This window comes from Microtus oregoni, unplaced genomic scaffold, assembly GCF_018167655.1.
Source record: "Microtus oregoni isolate MIOR12 unplaced genomic scaffold, Mior012 000005F_ref0000423, whole genome shotgun sequence".
NCBI classification, from domain to species: domain Eukaryota; kingdom Metazoa; phylum Chordata; class Mammalia; order Rodentia; family Cricetidae; genus Microtus; species Microtus oregoni.
Window position 1 is genome coordinate 47,021,060 of NW_024543064.1, and position 17,306 is coordinate 47,038,365.

At 47.1% G+C, this 17,306-nt stretch overlaps 1 protein-coding gene across 3 annotated transcripts; it reads right to left on the bottom strand.

The window, feature by feature from the left end:
* Positions 1-276: 276 nt before the first annotated feature.
* Leprot lies at positions 277-12,592 on the bottom strand. 3 transcript variants are annotated; one of them, XM_041653201.1, is made up of 4 exons: positions 12,569-12,592; positions 7,265-7,340; positions 3,534-3,720; positions 277-1,984 (listed from the first exon to the last, which is right to left on the bottom strand). In XM_041653201.1, the coding sequence occupies exons 2-4, from the start codon at positions 7,291-7,293 to the stop codon at positions 1,868-1,870; spliced, it is 333 nt and encodes a 110-aa protein (XP_041509135.1). In that variant the 5' UTR covers positions 7,294-7,340; positions 12,569-12,592; the 3' UTR covers positions 277-1,867. The 3 variants fall into 3 exon arrangements, with proteins under 3 accessions (XP_041509135.1, XP_041509136.1, XP_041509134.1); XM_041653202.1 differs by lacking the exon at positions 12,569-12,592 and adding an exon at positions 12,487-12,506; XM_041653200.1 differs by lacking the exon at positions 12,569-12,592 and adding an exon at positions 12,129-12,239.
* Positions 12,593-17,306: the final 4,714 nt, after the last annotated feature.

Sequence of the window (17,306 nt, forward strand, 5' to 3'; positions counted from 1 at the left end):
AGCTTCTACATTAAAGCCATCCTGGTTACTTGAGATGTGTATAAACAACCAGGACCCTTCTGAAAAAAAAGGATCAGTTGATGGCTATTGCCTGCCAGCTGAGGGAAAGAACAGTTACTGCAGCCAACTGGACACTGAAGGCAGCATCACAGAAATCACGGCAACTATTCTAAGAGCATCACTGTTCACAAGTGCCCGTTTCAAAACGTCAAGAAATCCTCACTCATCTTTTAAGCAAGGTAACCAGAGATGAAAGACAAGAAATTCAACTCTCCGTCAGTGTTGAAAGTCCAATTTATTACAATAGCATGTGTTATGATTAAAAATGCTGGTTAAAATGATCAAGTATCTAAATAATTTTTCTAATGTCAATACTAGAAATGATAACAATTCTATAAGTGCACAAAATGTTGAAAACATAATATCATGCACAAGGCCAAAAGGTAACATTGCACGCTGTCCGCTGTCTGTCCGTCCGCTGGCCGCAATGTCGCACCACCTGGAGACGGTGTGTTGAGTCCTCAGACCACAAGCCACAAGGGTCCAGTGCTCTGGACACTCGCCAGCTACCAACACTAATGCTGCAGCTCCGCTGACTGCTGTCGGCGTCCTCAGGAGGTGGCTGTTTTTGCTTCCTTCTCCCGATAAGTAGCAGATAAAAAAGGATGGGCTAGAAAAATGGTTTATAAGATCCAACTTGAGATGGATCCCCATGTTTCCTGTGGAGGCACGTCAAGTTCGACACAAAGGACAAAAAGGGTACCAACATAAACCCAAAGAAGCCCTCACCCTCTGCTTGCTCCTGACTCTCACACACCTCCAGGAGAGGCCAGAGCCAGCAAGCACAAATGGGAATGGTGAAGGGGGCGGGGACAGGAGACACCTGAAAGGGACAGGGAAGTACAAAGTTTAAAAGAAAATTTCAAAGAATTGTCTGTGTTCTCCTCCACTTAAAGCAGGAACGGGTTCCAGTCCAGCTTCCCTCCCTGCATCCCAGAGGGGCTTTGGGTTATTTTGTAACTTATTCTGTGCAAACAGCTATTGACCTTTAAATGATGTGAGGACTTAATTGTTCCCTCCTAAAAAGAGGTTCCCCCAATGTTTTGTTGTTGCTTGCTTTTGGTTTTGTTTTTATTTTTTGTCTTTTGTTTTTTGAGACAGGGTTTCTCTGTGTAACCTTGGCTGTCCTGGAATTCACTTTGTAGCCCAGGCTGACCTCAAATTCACAAAGATCCGCCTGCTTCTGCCTCCTGAGTGCTGGGATTAGAGACATGCACGCCACCACACCCTACCCAGGTCCCCCAAAATTTAAGGAACATCACAGATATTACAGGTTTAGACATTTTCGAAACACCAACAGTCTGAACTTGTTTTTAACAAGAGGCAGATTTTTTTTTTTTTTTTGCAAATGAGCATGAAACCCCCAGAGATTACATGGCTGTGTCAAGGAGAAGACGGGGAGCTGGATATGATGCTTACTCCTCTGGGACAACATGCACGTGACCAGGTGGAGTCCCATCACATGCACCTGGTCTAACTGGGGCTTCAGATCCCTCATCCCCAATAAGCTCCTGGCAGATGTTGATGCTCTGTGTGGGTGAGCCTACAGTGTATACGAGAATGCCAGTTCCCCTGGGCTTTAACACATCTGCCCCAGCACATCCCAAGAAAAATCGGAGTCGGTAGAGTGATCTGTTTGCTACAAATAAACCTCATCTTTCGTTTACAGCATCTTCCCTCGGATGATCACGACATAAAGGTATAAAAAACTCAGCGTATTAAAATCCGTAAGAAAACACCACATGTGTACACGTATATATACAGTACAAATACTAAGAGACTCAATGCTTTCCATCAGAATAAAGTGCTACCACTGTTCCCAACTGAAATCATCTCCTCTTCCAAAGACGAGGAAAAAGCCTTGAATTGTGAGGAAAATGACAGCATTGCCAGCCAGCACAAGGCCACAGGCTCCCCACTTGATCTGAAATGCAAGAGAAAGGGTAAGTTGTCTTCAGAGGCTCCGTAAGTCTCTCATTCTCTGCACCAGACACCCCCACAGAAACGCCACAGGGAACTTCTCAGACATTAGTTAATTGAGTCCATGATGCGTTTTAATTAAGTCTAGTATCCTCCTTAACACTGTCCCTGTAGAAAGGTCTCTGCTTGCTTGGTTTTAGCTGACAATAACTGCCTCAAGCAAAGCACATGTAAGCAAGATGGCTGATGATGGACTCCAACATCAGGTGCGAACGCTCTGCATGCCTCAGCCCCTTTCACAGAGAACGGGAACCGGAAAGTCCCGCATGTTTGCTGCTTTCCTGGGCAAGGGCACTTTACACAATGATCTGCATGCATACGAAAGCATTCTAGCTGGGCACGTGGGTTGGACAGAGCACAGCAGGGGACGAGAGTACCCTCTAGTGGGCATTTTTTTTTTCTTTTGGCTTCCAATTAACCGACAGAAACATGGATGAAAGTTTCTTCCCAACCACGGCGCTGAAAGCGCAAACAGGAATCCTTTGGCTGCAGAGTGAGAGCGCGGCCAACTTGTGTTCAGAGCTTCAGAGGCCGCATGGCTCGAGTCAGTTCAGGCTGAGGCAGCATTAGGGGCTCTGGCTCAGTGGCCTCGGTGACATTTCAGGCCTTACTCTCAGGGCTTCCTCTCTGCTCCATCATAGCACTGTTCTTTATTCCACACGCTGCATTTTCACACTTGGGGGCCGCCCCGACAGCCTTCTCTACTTTAACCAAAACCCTATTTGGCTCTAGAGGCCCAAATCAAGCAGCGACTGGCATTTCTCTCTTCCTGGTACTCCTACAGTATTATCAGTTTCCCTCCCTATCTGTGGTGTCCTTTAGCATACGTCCTCATCAGGACACGGTTGTGCTCTATGAGAGTCGGCAGTTTGGACGTCTTAATCCTGGCATTTCATAAATGGTATTTAGTGCTGAATGCATAAACAAGATTTGTATATATCTGTACTGTTTGATAGCCAATGTAGTTGGCAGAATAAAAACAAAGAATAGGAGAACGGGAGAACATCAAGAAACTGAATAAATTATACCCACAGTGTTTGTTTTACATGCCAAAAGAATAAAAAAAAAAGCCTACATTGATTGTGGTGATGTCAGTCACTAGAGACTCCTCAGTATGTCCCAGAGTACTGAGAATAAGTTCCTGGTTCCAATTTGATATGACCTTCACTTTCTGATTGCCTCAGCAGTGTTTCTATTGTCTCTATGGATCGCCCTGCGGTATAAGAGGCAGGAATCTAAGAATGATTGAAAAGAATGGCTTAATGTGGAAAAAGCAAGAAATCACATGATTTGACTAAACGTAGTGAGAGAAACAAAGAAAGCATTTTGAAAATTCGATCAAGACACTGATGAATCTCAAGTAGGAGAGATAAACTCCAACTACATCTGGCTTCACGGAGAGTCGAAGTAATGGTAATGAACTTGAGGTCTCAGACACAGGCCTTCGAAACAAACCCTGACTGCCGAGTAAAACAATAGAAAACAGAACTCACCACAGACACGCGAGCAAGAATAACAGGAAATCCAAAAGCAGAAACAACAATCCCAGTCGTGAAGAAATACGCCAGCTCCCGACAGGCACTGCTGGTCGCATCGGAGTCATATGTGACCCGCTTGGCAATGAAGTAGGGGATGGGCGAGATGACGTAGAAAATCAAGACGAACAGAGGCCAGTAAACGCTGTCACCAGTGGGACCAAGACAAAACCCAAGAAATGTTACATCTTAACTCATAGCATTTTTAATATCATTTTATATATCTAAGCAAAAACATTAATCAACTATGAATATTATAACATGAAAATATTTCTACCAGGCATAGAAATAGTTAGAAAAAATGTTATTTATTCACTAATACATATGTAGCTTATATTATGTTAAGAAACAACTATAGGGTATTATATTATAAATCTATAGTTTTTTGCAGTACAGGGGACTGAGCCCAAGACTCTGGACAAGCTCGGCAAGAACTCTATCACTGAGCTGTACAGCTGGCCATGACCAGCAACTCCAAGGACAGGATATTAAAAAGCCACCTCCACTTTCCCTACAGAACACAGTCCAGTGGTTTACACATACTAGTTTCAGGAAGATCTTTTGAGGGCATACAGGCACGAAGGCATCCAATGATTTAAAATGAAACACAAATCGCACTTCATATCCATTGCTTTCCATTTCTTCTATTCATTCTGGACCAGCCCACCCTCACTCTCTTAGCCTGCAGCCACCGCAGCCTCCTCCCTGCTCCTAGCACACTCAGGTCTCATGCTTGCCTGCCATGGGCTCTTCTCACCACAGTGCAGTCTAAGCTGGGAGCTCGCTTCCTGGAGGTGACCCCAGTGATCCTTGCCTACAACGCCCTTCCTAGCTTTCTGCACAGCACCACTTGGTATCTTTGAGCTCATTAGAACAGAGATGTGATTTGTCTTAGTCAATCTCTACTTGTTAAATAGGGGAAAAAACAAAAGACTTCAGTAATGAAGGAACAAAAATGCACATTTGTTCACAGCCCTACCTTCTATTACAGTAGATTACAAGTGTAATCCCATGCAAAGGAGCAAAACCACCCATTAAGAATAGCCATAGCCACTGAATTTCCCATTGTTTTCCCTGTAAATACTTCCAAAATAATCTATCAACCTTGTCGCCTTTGGTTAGATACCCATTAAAGAACAACACACCAGCCAGTCATTATCATAAACACATGGCACAATAACACACACCGTCGCCAACCGGCAATCATACAGATCCACCCACACAGCAAGCACCCCCGGGGTGAAGTCACACATGTAGGAAGTCGGAGTGATAACCAGGAAGCAAGAAGGGAGTGTCCTTCAGCAGGCAGACTCAAGGATGGAAACAAGAATGCAGGCTCCTCATTTGAGACTTCAGAGGTTATTAGAACATATCCCAGAAATCACTGGAAAGGACTGCTAGGTAACAGCAGGACCAAGAGAGCGAGGAGCAAGTCACAGAGCAGGGACCTAAGTGCCACCTGCACTCTCCCAGGAACGCTGTGACAGTTTTCAGAGGCACAATCTAAGAGACTGTTCCCAGCAGAGCAATCCTCTGGCAAGGGAACATCTCATGTGGAAGCAGCCTTTTCATATGTAAAATTTAGCATGAACATAACATGATTCACTAAACAGAAAGCCCCCAAACCAGCAAACCCTTTTCTGTAAAAGACCAAATAGAAAACATGTGTGGCCAGGCAATCGCAGGTCTCTGTCACCTCTACACTCTGCCACTGTGGAGCAAAAGCGGTGACGGTGGTCCCAACAAGGCCTTACCCACAGAAGTGGGCAGCGGCTATACGGGCCAGTGTGCCAACTTCTCATGCAGATGAAAATCCCAAGTTACTGTCACAGACGAGTCTCTTTGTGGCAGCAGTGATGAGTGCTGCTCTCATCCCATGGAGACATGCCACATTACAGAGAATCCAAACACCGGGACTCAGTCATGGAAGGACAGACAGTGCCAGGGCTGAGAGGCAGAGCAGAGTGCCACATTGCCCATTGACCACTGTGCAACCAGCAAGGCTTTCACTATGCTGGGCTTTGGCTTCCCAGGCAGGAAAGGGAACGCCATTACCCCTCTACAAGAATACAGTGATAGCCGTGAAAACTCCGAACAAGTGTTTCTGCTTACATCATGTTTCAATAATGTGTGTGATCACTTCTAACTCCATGGCAGATTTGAATCAGTAATGTTTTCCTGGTGAGTTTTTTGTTTTGTTTTGTTTTTGCCAACTTGACACAAGCTAGAGTCACTTGAGAAGAGAGAACCCCACTTGCGAAAACACCTCCATGAGACTGGCCTATAGTCTTGCCTGTGGGGCATTTTCACGATTTACGACTGATGAGGAAGGCGCAGTCCACTGTGTGTGGTGCCACCCTGTGGTGCCACCCTGAACAAGTGGTCCTGGAGATATAAGAAAGCCAGCCATGAGGAGCAAGTCAGCAACCTGCATACTCGTGACCTGTCGCCCCTGACTTCCCTTCCTGAGGAACTACAACTATAGACTGAAATAAACCCTTCCTCCCTAAGATGCTTTTGGTCATGGTGTTTTATCCCAGCAACAGAAAACTTAAGGCAGAGGTCACAAAAACTGGTCCCAGCTGGTCTCAGCAGCACATTTATAGGTCAAGGCATCCAAGCCACTCACCACTCATTCGAGCTGGCAGGAACTTGCTTGAGCCCCGACATCAGTGAATAAAGACTCCTGCCACCTCCACAGTCCACTCCTTCCATTTCTACTCCCTGGGCCCCAGTTTTGCTCCAGCTCCCTTAGGCTCCTGGACTACAGGTCTCAGCACAGTCCTAGCCTCAAGGAAGGCTTTCCCAGCTCTAACCTCCTCCATGGGGCATACAAGGTGGCTCTACATGCTGGATTAATCCTCCCTGAGTGGACTGTAGGATAAAGGCTACTTACTGACTGTTCCCTGTGCCTGGGGTGCAGAGAAACTCTGGCTCTCCACTCAGGAGAACCGTGCAGGTCTGTCCTCTGCTCCCACTGTCTCTACACTCTTGTTTCCACAATTAATTGTCTCCCCCCCCCCCACACACACACACACTTCACCTGCAAGCTCCTGAGGGCAGAACTCATTCTCACATCCCCATGCTCCAGGCTCAGAGCTAAACAGCTGTTTATTAAATGAATACATCCGTTTTTTTTTTTTAAAAAAAAAAGAGCTTTTCTCCACATAACTACACTGGTGCCTGAAGGCGCTGCATTCCTAATCTGGACCTCACCAATTTGCGCATTGCAGCAGGGGCCACACTGATCAGACTCTGATAGGAACAGTAACAGAGACACAAAGAGAAGACTCTTCGAGAGCTGGGGAAACAGCTCAGTAGGCAAAGTGCTTGCTCTGCAAACACAAAGATGGGAGTTCAAGCCCTAGTATTTATGTAAAAAGCCCGATGCAGTGGTGTGCACCAGTAAACCCAGCCCCCAAGGGGGGGATGGTGGTGTGGAGACAGGAGGATCTGCATAGCTTGCTGGCCAGTCTAGCCAAACGAGAAAGTTCCAGGTTCACTTAGAGACCCTAGACCCTGTCTCAAAAAAAAAAAAAAAAAAACACTGTAGGGACTTGAAGACATATCACCTCCACAAATAACTACACACACACACACACACACACACACACACACACACGAGAGAGAGAGAGAGAGAGAGAGAGAGAGAGAGAGAGAGAGAGAAATTCCTTTTCCAAACCACTTACCCATAGTCCTCCAAGGCACATCCCAGCATAAGAAAAGTCAGTCCAATAGCCCCGCTGAAGGACAGTGCCACGAGAGCTGTGGAAAACACAGGGAAAGGTTAAAGGGTCTACCGTGGTTAGTTACAGGCAATAGGTCCAGAAGCCACTAATAGGTACAGCGTTTTGTTTCAAAGATGGCAAATGTCACGGGAAGAGATGGCGGTGGTGCAGCAGCACAACCTTGTGAGTACGATAAAGTCAATAGAACTTTACCTTTAAAAAGGCTGAGTTTGTGGTATCTGAATATATCTCTGTAACACATTTTCTCTTCAAAGGAAACACAGGGGGCTGACAGGATGGCTCAAGAGATAAAGGCGACTGCAGCCAAGCCCGACAACCTGAGTTCAATCTCCAGGACCCACACTCTGGAAGAAAACCAACTCTTTCTCTCCCCACAGGTGTGCTAGGATATGTGCACACCCACAGACATTTTTTAAAATGAAATTTAAGGAGAGCTTTCAAGCAAATTTTAGAAATGTAGCAATGTGCTTACGTCATTAATTGATGTTACATCTGACTATCCAATGCGTACTACCATGTGACTGAAGGTCTGTGTACCTTCTAAATTCACATATTTGAAATCGTAACTCCTGGCGAGATGGTTTTAAGAAGTGAAGCCTTTGGGTTTGCTTCCTTTAAAACAATGCCGTCCAAGCTGGCTTCCGACAGGAGATCCTCCTGCCTCCACAGCTTGGGAGCTGGGATAACAGGCATGCACAGCCATACATTGAGAAAGTCACTGTATTTAGATGAGAACATGACGGTAGAGTTGACAGGATCATTATCCTTGTCACAAGAGGAAGAAACTACAGTTCCCTGTTTGACTCTGTCTGCTCCCGGATCTTGGACTTCCTGTTCCTCAGTACTCAGGATGAAGCCATTTAAACTACCCAGTTTGTGGGTGCTTTGTTGCAATAGCCCAAAGTGAGAACAACAACTGCCTGCGTCCACCCCTTTAAAACCAAAGGTGAAAGGTCTCTGGCTAGTCCAGCAACCTGCCCCTACTTCCCGCCTGCTGCATGGGTTCTCTCTACATTTGCCAGTGGAGGACAGTCAAGCTTGTCACCACCCGTGGGAAGCTCACAATACAGCTTCAGGAGACCATCCCCAGCTAATGGCCATTACAGAAATCCCCACAAGCACTGGAAACTCACATCAAAGCATCCAGACCTTTCCATTTTTCTACTTGACTGCCCTCGGGTTAACTCTCAGATACCAAATGAGTCGTTCAGACATCAGTTATGCAACCAGCGGTTGTATGACCTTAGGCAGCTGGAACTCTCTGCGCCTAGTTTCTTACCTGCAAAATGGCAATGGTGGTCCTACTTCATTTGGGTTTATGGAAATTAAATTACGTTAAATTAAGTCATCATACACACTGCTTGACAAAGGGGACTCGGCTGACGCTGGCTATGGCAAGTCTCCACTCATCAAATAGTTATGCTATTTGATAAAATAACAAATCAAAAGCACAAGACACTGAATCATCCAAATTTCCTTCCTAAAATCCCTAATATAATTAGTCACTGACTAATGAAGATTTATTTGGAGAGACTGTTCAGTAGAAAGATACCATTATGCTTTCCAGGAAACCCGGATAAATACAGACGTCAGGGGATGAGGAAGGATTTCTATCTTAGTTTCTACCTTTTCTATTAATATGGTATTGTTCACGGACAAATGTCTGTGAGTTTAAAAGTTGCCTGGCCTTTTCCTTGCAGCCTTGTCCTGCTCCTCGGTGACAAACGGCCTGCAATGTTCTTTCTTCCGGGAACCTAGAGCATGTGAACCACAGACCTACTTCTTCTTTCTGTTCCCAAACCATCTCGAAGCGCACAACCGTATTTCTGCCCTGCGTGTATGTGTGTGCATGTGTGTGTGTTCAGGAACTGCATTCTCTGCCTAGTCCCTCTCTTTTAAATCATGTGTAAGAATGATGTGTGCGTGTGGAGGGGGATATATGTGCCACAGAACGCGTGAAGACAACCCGTGAAGTCACTTCTCTCCTTCCCCCTTCCCATGGGTTGCTGGGATTGAACTGAGATCACTCAGCTTGCACAGCAAGCACCTTTACCTGTGGAGCCGTCTTGCCACAGTTTCTTAATTTCCGTTGGAGCTAACCAACAACTCAAGTCCATCCCTTTTCACTTTACACTTGACTGTCGAAAAGTTAAGGTCAACTCAAAGCTCTCAGAACGAGGTTATAGAGCCCAGCTATAACCAAAGCTGATCCTAAGAACTCCACTTCTAATCTGGACTACTGTGCCCACAGAGCCAAAGCCAACAAGGACCTCAAATCCAACAAGTAAAATGACCTCCCACGCCTACCCCATCTCCACCCTTCCAAACACATGCTTCTTCTTCTCCTGAAGACCAGTCTTCGAGGGCTGAAACCACAGCCATGTTCTCCAGCAAATTAAAAAAACTCACTTTACCCAGCCCTCAGTCAACACTACCGTCTTCTCTTGAACGCTTTGCTACTGTGTCAGGGCAGTCCCTATGCTCTCCCATTGCTGCCAACTGAACCTCTTCCTATCATCCTCCACCCAGATGATCAGGTGCCCACATGTCACCCTTTGCATTCTGGTCACAGGCTGCAAGTTGTCTTATCACTAGAGGTTCACTATAATCTGACCCCTAACTTCTCCAGCGTCAATCCTCCCCCACTTCACCTCCAAGTTCCTGAGGACAAGAAAAGAAGATGTGTTCTTTCATGACCTCTGCCCTGGCCATATGTTGTGCTGTCCAGTTGGAAGATATTCCGGTCTCAACCCACCCCTTACAGAGCCCTATACATCCCTGAAGTACTCCTTCTTCTAGTACCTTCCCCCATGGAGGAGCTTCACAGTGGAGTACCACAAACGGCGTGACTGATAATTCTCCTAGTTCTGGAGCCAAAGTGTTGGCTGGGCCATTCTCCTTCTGAAGGCTGAGGGAACAAGCTGCCTTCCTAACTAATGCCCAGCACTGCTGGAGTCCATGCTACTGTTTGGCTTATAGCGACACCACCCCAATTCCTATTATTGCTTTTGTTTTAATTTTAAAAAATTATTTATTCAGGTTTATCTAATTATGGGAGTGTGCCATTGTGCATGCACACGTGTGGAGGTCAGAGGTCAACTTGTAAGAGTTGGTTCTCTCCGTTCACCATGTGGGTCCCAGGGATCAAACTCAGGTCATAAGGCATGGCAGAAAGTGCCAGTAGTTCCCAACCTGTGGGCCGTGACCCCTTTGGAAGGCCAAAAGACCCTTTCACAGGGTCACCTAAGATCATCAGAAAGCAGATGTTTACATTACAATTCATAACAGTAGCAAAATTACACTTATGAAGTAGCAACAGAAATAATTTTATGGTTGAAGGTCATCACAACACGGGGAACTGTATTAAAGGGTCGTAGCATCAGAAAGGTTGAGGACCACTACCTTGTAGCCCTCAGCTTCCATCCTTATGGGGTGCTTTCCCTGTGTGTCTTCGCACACAAATTTCTCTCTTAGCTGAAGGACATCATGCAAGGCAGTACTACCTTGGGTTGGGAACATCTGTTGTTTGCAAATAAGGTCACACCCTTATTTGACATCAGGGAGTTACAACTTGAACATATCTTTAGAGGGACATGATTCACCCCAACATATTATCTCTATGCTCCCAACTGTCTCCGAGCACACCTCATCTACTTACCCAGCAATAGAATTAGCTGCAGTTGTCAACTCAATAAAAATTCTCATTTATCTTTTATCCTAAGTCTCAAATATAATCTTTCAATAACAGTTGAATTACCTGCAAATTTTTTTTTTACTTTGCTTAGTTCGTGTCCACTCCATAGCCTGTGTTCCTTTTCACTACTTGATCTCTAACACACACACACACACACACAAACTGCTACTGTTTTGTACTTTCTGGCCATGACCAAACACTATAGCGGTGAGACACCATTTTTCCTGTTTTCGGCACTTCCTTCATATGGATATATTATATAGTGGACGCTGCCTAAGTAAACCACGTTTACTAAGATAGCTTGTCACAAAGATACATTCGTAGTGCACCCAAAGCTCACACATGCGTATACACTGTGCTCATCTGTGCACATGTTGGTAAGTGGGAAAGTCTTAGTGGACACTTTTCAAAGAAAGGAAGCCCAATACAGAGACGAGTTAGTCTACTCCGTGCAGATGATCAGAAACCCAAATAGCAGGAAGCCTTTCAATAACTACGTCCCCACTCAGGATCCCCATTGCTCTTCATTCATCGGGATGGTGATCTGGGCACGCCCTTTAATCACCATTCAAAACACAAAACAGCACACCCTCTGCTTTGTTTGTTCACAGTCGAGTTAAAGAAAACACTCAAGAAAGTACGAAAGTCTTGTTAAAAATCCCACCTAATCACAGCCCCAAGGTTGCGACGAATAGAGTATTTCTGGTTACTTTTCACTGCCAAACGCCCGGAATTAATTCTGCCCATCTAGAAAATCGTAAGAAACAACAGACCCAAGTTTCCAACACCCAGCCTGGAGACAAAGGCTTCTCTGTAAGCCACAGGAAACTGCGGAGGAGCAGGAAGGTGAGGCTGTGGGACCCTGGTGTGACCCGCGGGGAACTGACAACCCTAGGAGGCGACAGGGGAATGCACATCCCACAGGGCAAGACCCCACTAGGGGTCTGGCGGGCGTGGGCGCGACCGTTTATAGGGTCGGCGAAACACCGCTGCAGCGCACCCGGGAGGCCGGGGTCTGCAAGAGCCTGCACGCTCAGCACGCTGCTCGCCGCACAGCTCGGAGCCGAAGCGACCCCAACCACCAGCCGCGAGCCGGGGGTCGCGGTGTACCTTTAACGCCCGCCATGTCTCTGGATCTGAGGCCGTCGCTGCTTCCGGCTTCCTCCAAAAGCCGCCCCAACCCAGACTAGCAAGGGCTGGCGTGCGAATCCCGAGTCCGCCCCGCCCCGCCCCGCAGAGTCCCCCCCATGACATTATCCCCGCCCCAGACAATCGGGCCCCGCCCCTTTCTACAGCACCCGCCTCCTCTTGCTTTAGGCTCCCACCCCACCCCCCCAGCCGCGTAGCCACGCCCACGAGTCTAAAGCCCACCCCTCCAAATAGGTCCTGCCCCCTGATTTTTGGGGTTCCACCCTCAGCTCGCAAATTCCCGCCCCCAGAGGACAGAGCCCGCCCCACCATGCAGAACCTGATTCCTACTGGGCTTGAATTCTGCCACTCATAACCTCACGCCTAGTTGCACCGGATCCTGCCCTACAAGCACTCAGCACCTCCTGTGGTGGTCCGGCCACGGAGAACCTCCCGCGGCGTCTCCCCACACTTCGCGCATCTATAACTCCTCCCCCAGTTCTCAGACCCCGCCCGGACCTACAACTCCACCCCCAGCTTTCAGAGCCCCGCCCCGACCTACGACTCCGCCCCCAGCTCTCAGATACCCGCCCCGACCTACGACTCCGCCCCCAGTTCTAAGAGCCCCGCCCGGACCTACAACTCCACCCCCAGTTTTCAGAGCCCCGCCCCGACCTACGACTCCTCCCCCAGTTCTCAGAGCCCCGCCCGGACCTACAACTCCACCCCCAGTTCGAAGAGCCCCGCCCGGACCTACGACTCCTCCCCCAGCTCTCAGAGCCCCGCCCGGACCTACGACTCCTCCCCCAGTTCTCAGAGCCCCGCCCGGACCTACGACTCCTCCCCCAGTTCTCAGAGCCCCGCCCGGACCTACGACTCCTCCCCCAGTTCACAGAGCCCCGCCCAGACCTACGACTCCTCCCCCACTCTCAGAGCCCCGCCCGGACGTACGACTCCGCCCCCAGTTCTCGAGCCCCGCCCAGACCTACGACTCCTCCCCCAGCTCTCAGAGCCCCGCCCGGACCTACGGCTCCTCCCCCACTCTCAGAGCCCCGCCCGGACCTACGACTCCGCCCCCAGTTCTCGAGCCCCGCCCGGGCCTACAACTCCACCCCCAGTTCTCAGAGCCCCGCCCGGACCTACAACTCCACCCCCAGTTCTCAGAGCCCCGCCCGGGCCTACAACTCCACCCCCAGTTCTCAGAGCCCCGCCCGGACCTACGACTCCGCCCTCAGTTCTCAGAGCCCCGCCCGGACCTACGACTCCTCCCCCAGTTCTCAGAGCCCCGCCCGAACCTACGACTCCGCCCCCAGTTCTCGAGCCCCACCCGGACCTACGACTCCTCCCCCAGTCCTCGAGCCCCGCCCGGACCTACGACTCCGCCCCCAGTTCTCAAGCCCCGCCCGGACCTACGACTCCTCCCCCAGCTCGCAGAGCCCCGCTCCTATCAGGCCGATCCTGCTCCGTCTTGCAGAACCCCGCCTCCGTTGGATTGTTCCACTCAGAGTCCAGACACTACTGGTCCTAATTCCTGCCACTCAAACTTCCTTTACGTAGTCGCCAAGTCCCGGCACAGAACTCGGATCATAGTCTCAGCACCCCTCCCACTTTCACTACATTAGAATAACCTCTTAATTTTAACTCCAGGGATTCTAGAAATCCTGAGACGAGACGTCCCAGCCCTGCTCCTCAATCTGAGGACCAAACCTCCCTCACAGTGGTGACTTCGGATCCAGATGCTGCCTCAGGATATTCTAGATGCTTTAACATTTTGTATAAACTAGTGTGTCCGTCTATCTCCTTCATTCTTGCTTATTTGTAGCGATAAGTACCATACAGACTCTTTCGGTCCGAAGTTCTCCTGAATCCTTAAATAAAGAGCTATTATTTTTGCAATGCGAATTTGCAAGTAATTAAGGCCAATTTTCATTCCCCCAGAGCCACTTTTTTCTTAACCTTCGTCACCGGAATCTTCATCTTAGAAACCATCTAGTCGAAAACCTCTCCAGAAAGGGGTTCATAAAGGATAGGAACTGTGCCGAACAGCTCCTTAGATAAGGTTAGAAAGACAAAAACCACAAACACATTTTTTGAGAAACACATTTGCAAAACATATTACAATATAACCTTTTCTAATTTATACTGTTAATCATAATGTAACCATTACAAGTGAAGTCATTGTGCCACTGTGAGTGTGTATAGGATAAACAGTGTACATAGGATCTGGTACTCTCTGCAGTGTCAGGCATCTGCCAGCATCGTGGACGATACAGCTGGTGACAAGGAGGCATTGTGGCACCTGGGAAAGTACTCAGGAAGTTGCTCAGTCGAACCTGTTTTTAATTCCTCCATTATAACCGCTGAGCCACTTTAGTGGGGAGCTAGGATATTTTCCCACTTTAAATAATTAGGATACATTCTCCTCCCATCCTCAACCATCCAGTTTGTCCCTGAATGGCCACATAGAGGGGTTTGCCAGAGACTTCTATGTCAGCCTGCATCTAACCCCATGATTCGAGAGAAACTGACGTCAGAGATACAGTGTAGAGTGAATGCCCAAGGCTTGGAAAGAAAATACTGGAAAATGATAAGAAGAAGGAAAAAGAATAGGAGGAGGGGAAAGGAAGGAAGGAAAAAGAAAAGAAAAGAAAAGAAAAGAAAAGAAAAGAAAGTTAGTTATTGGCCCCTGGGTCGCATTTGGAATCGGAACAATTCTGAGACAGTGAGTGTTTATCTCCAGCTGCTTTCTGCCGACCAACTTTCAGTTCACTGAGCACCTTGCCAGAGGCTTTGAGCATCACCTGAGGAATCAGACTTGTCTTTTGCCAGACATTACACTGCAAAGCCATTGTGCTCACCCATTCATTCCACATTTTCACAAGAAGACCTGCCAAAACCTGCATTTCACCCCAACCAGCCATTCCTATGTTGTTACTTAACTGTCGCTTACAAGACCTGGACCTCTGTCTCCCTGCCTACCACTAGAGCACTTAGGATGAATCTTAAGGTTTCCTCCTTGAGTTCAAGTTTCAAACGCAATGAACTCGATTTTATTATCTCCATTTTATAGCCACTAAAACCAAGGCTCAGATAGTGGCCAGGGAACAGAAAAGCTGAGATCAACCCCTGAAACACTTAATTTAGCCACTCACAACTGTTCTCTTCTCACAGTAGATCTTATGCTCAGAGGAGGCAGAAGTTGATAGTAATACCTTACATGTAAGAGGGTATTCAAAGCAATTCATTGATTTCATATCAATCTGCATATTTACTAGTGTCTTGCCTGGGGTATATACCAAAGGTTGGCTCTATTAACTGTGGGGGAGCAAAAAAAAAAGGTGTGATCCCTTTAACATTCATGAAGTTTGATGACCAATGCCACCATACCAAAACACAGGTTACAACAGAAAAATCACAACAAATTTATTTAATTGTAGTTTTAAATGACACAGGGAGCCTGCAGGTTGAAGAATCAAGGAGTCTGTGCATGCTATGCATTCTTATGTTTACATTTGACAAAGCACTGACAGCCACATAGAAATATGATCAGTCAAACAGAATCTGATCTAACAGGGAAGACTGCAGGGAAACCTGTCTATTCACATTCTTCCCGGGTGCTCCGTGCAGCACTCCTCCTTCTAGAGACAGCACAGGGACCCTTCCCGGGCTAGTGAGCGTAGGATCTAAAATCAAAGAAGACGAAAGAACTTCCAATGGTCAACTCTTACAGCAAAAGGGAGGAGAATGAAGGTTTTATGCTGTGGGATAATGCTCCTGTCCATTGTAAAGTTTTGTCACTCATATTGGTTTAATAAAATCCCGATAGGCCAGTAGCCAGGCAGGAAGAATATATGGGGCAACCAGACTAGGAGAATTCTGGGAAGAGGAAAGGCAGAGGCACAGTCACCAGCCAGATGCTGAGGAAGTAAGATGAGAATGCCTTACTTAGAAAAGGTACCAAGCCAAGTGACTAAACATAGGTAAGAATTATTGGTTAATTTAAGCTGTAAGAGCTAGTTAGTAATAAGCCTGAGCAATAGGTCAATTAGTTTATAATTAATATAATCCTCTGTGTGTTTATTTGGGACTGAATGGTTGTGGAACCATGCAGGACAGAAACTTCCATCTCCAGTTATATATCTGGCTTTAAAGAAAGGGCATGAGTTCTATGACCTGTTTAGGCAAAAGTGAATTCTAATCTCTATTATCTGCCTAGTAAAAGAAGATGGGAAATCAGAGAAATTTGTCTTCTGAGGTATTCAGTTTGTAGTCATTTTCTGATCCCTGACATAGCAAATATTAGTAAGTTTACTATGAAGAGTATAGCTTCTCCTGATCTCATAGAAAATACCATTTTCAAACCTCAACTCTTACATGACCATACCCATAAGATCACCACAAGGTATCATATGTGCCCTACAGCAGGCTCTAAGGTCAGTGCATCAGTTAAACGGAAGCATGCTATAACGCTAACAGAAACCAATAAACAGATTTGTCTTCCTTGCCCACAGCTATCCCACCTACAGAACCTACTAGCATCTGCCATTTTCTACATCCAGATCACACCCAACCCCCACCCCAAGAAGACAGGAAGAAGTGCTGGGGAGGAGGAGTTTCCAGAAGACTTTCTGCTGTGGGACAATGCTTTGTACCCTGCCACTTGTATTTTAAATAAACGCTGATTGGCCAGTAGCCAGGCAGGAAGTATAGTTGGGGTGACCAGGTAGGAAGTAGAGATGGGGTGATGAGAATTTGGGGAAGAGGAAACGGTCAGTCTGCAGTCGTTACCTAGAAAAAGAGAAAACCAGACAGAGAAAGCAAGATGTGACTGCCTCACTGAAAATGGTACCATGCCACAAGGCTAACACAGACAAGAATTAAGGGATACTGTAAGTTACAAGAGTTAATAATAAGCCTGAGCTACTAGGCCAACCAGTTTATAAATAATGTAGGCCCCTGTGTGTTTATTTGGGACTAAACGGCTGTGGAACCTGGTGGGACAGAAACCTCAGTCAACACTTTCCTACTCCTTTGCCCATTTCTCAAACTTGAGGGCTCCATGTAGTTCCAGCTTCAATACTATCAGTGCTACCCTGTCTTATCGATCTGTCGTGAACAGTAGCAATAGTTATTGGTCAGTATCCATGTGATAGCAATTTA

Coding starts and splice junctions, on each gene's coding strand:
- Leprot (XM_041653200.1), bottom strand. Junction 3,721..7,264: donor TGTGCCTTGGAGGACTATGG/GTAAGTGGTTTG, acceptor CACTGGTGACAG/CGTTTACTGGCCTCTGTTCG. Junction 1,985..3,533: donor TTCTTGCTCGCGTGTCTGTG/GTGAGTTCTGTT, acceptor CTTGCATTTCAG/ATCAAGTGGGGAGCCTGTGG.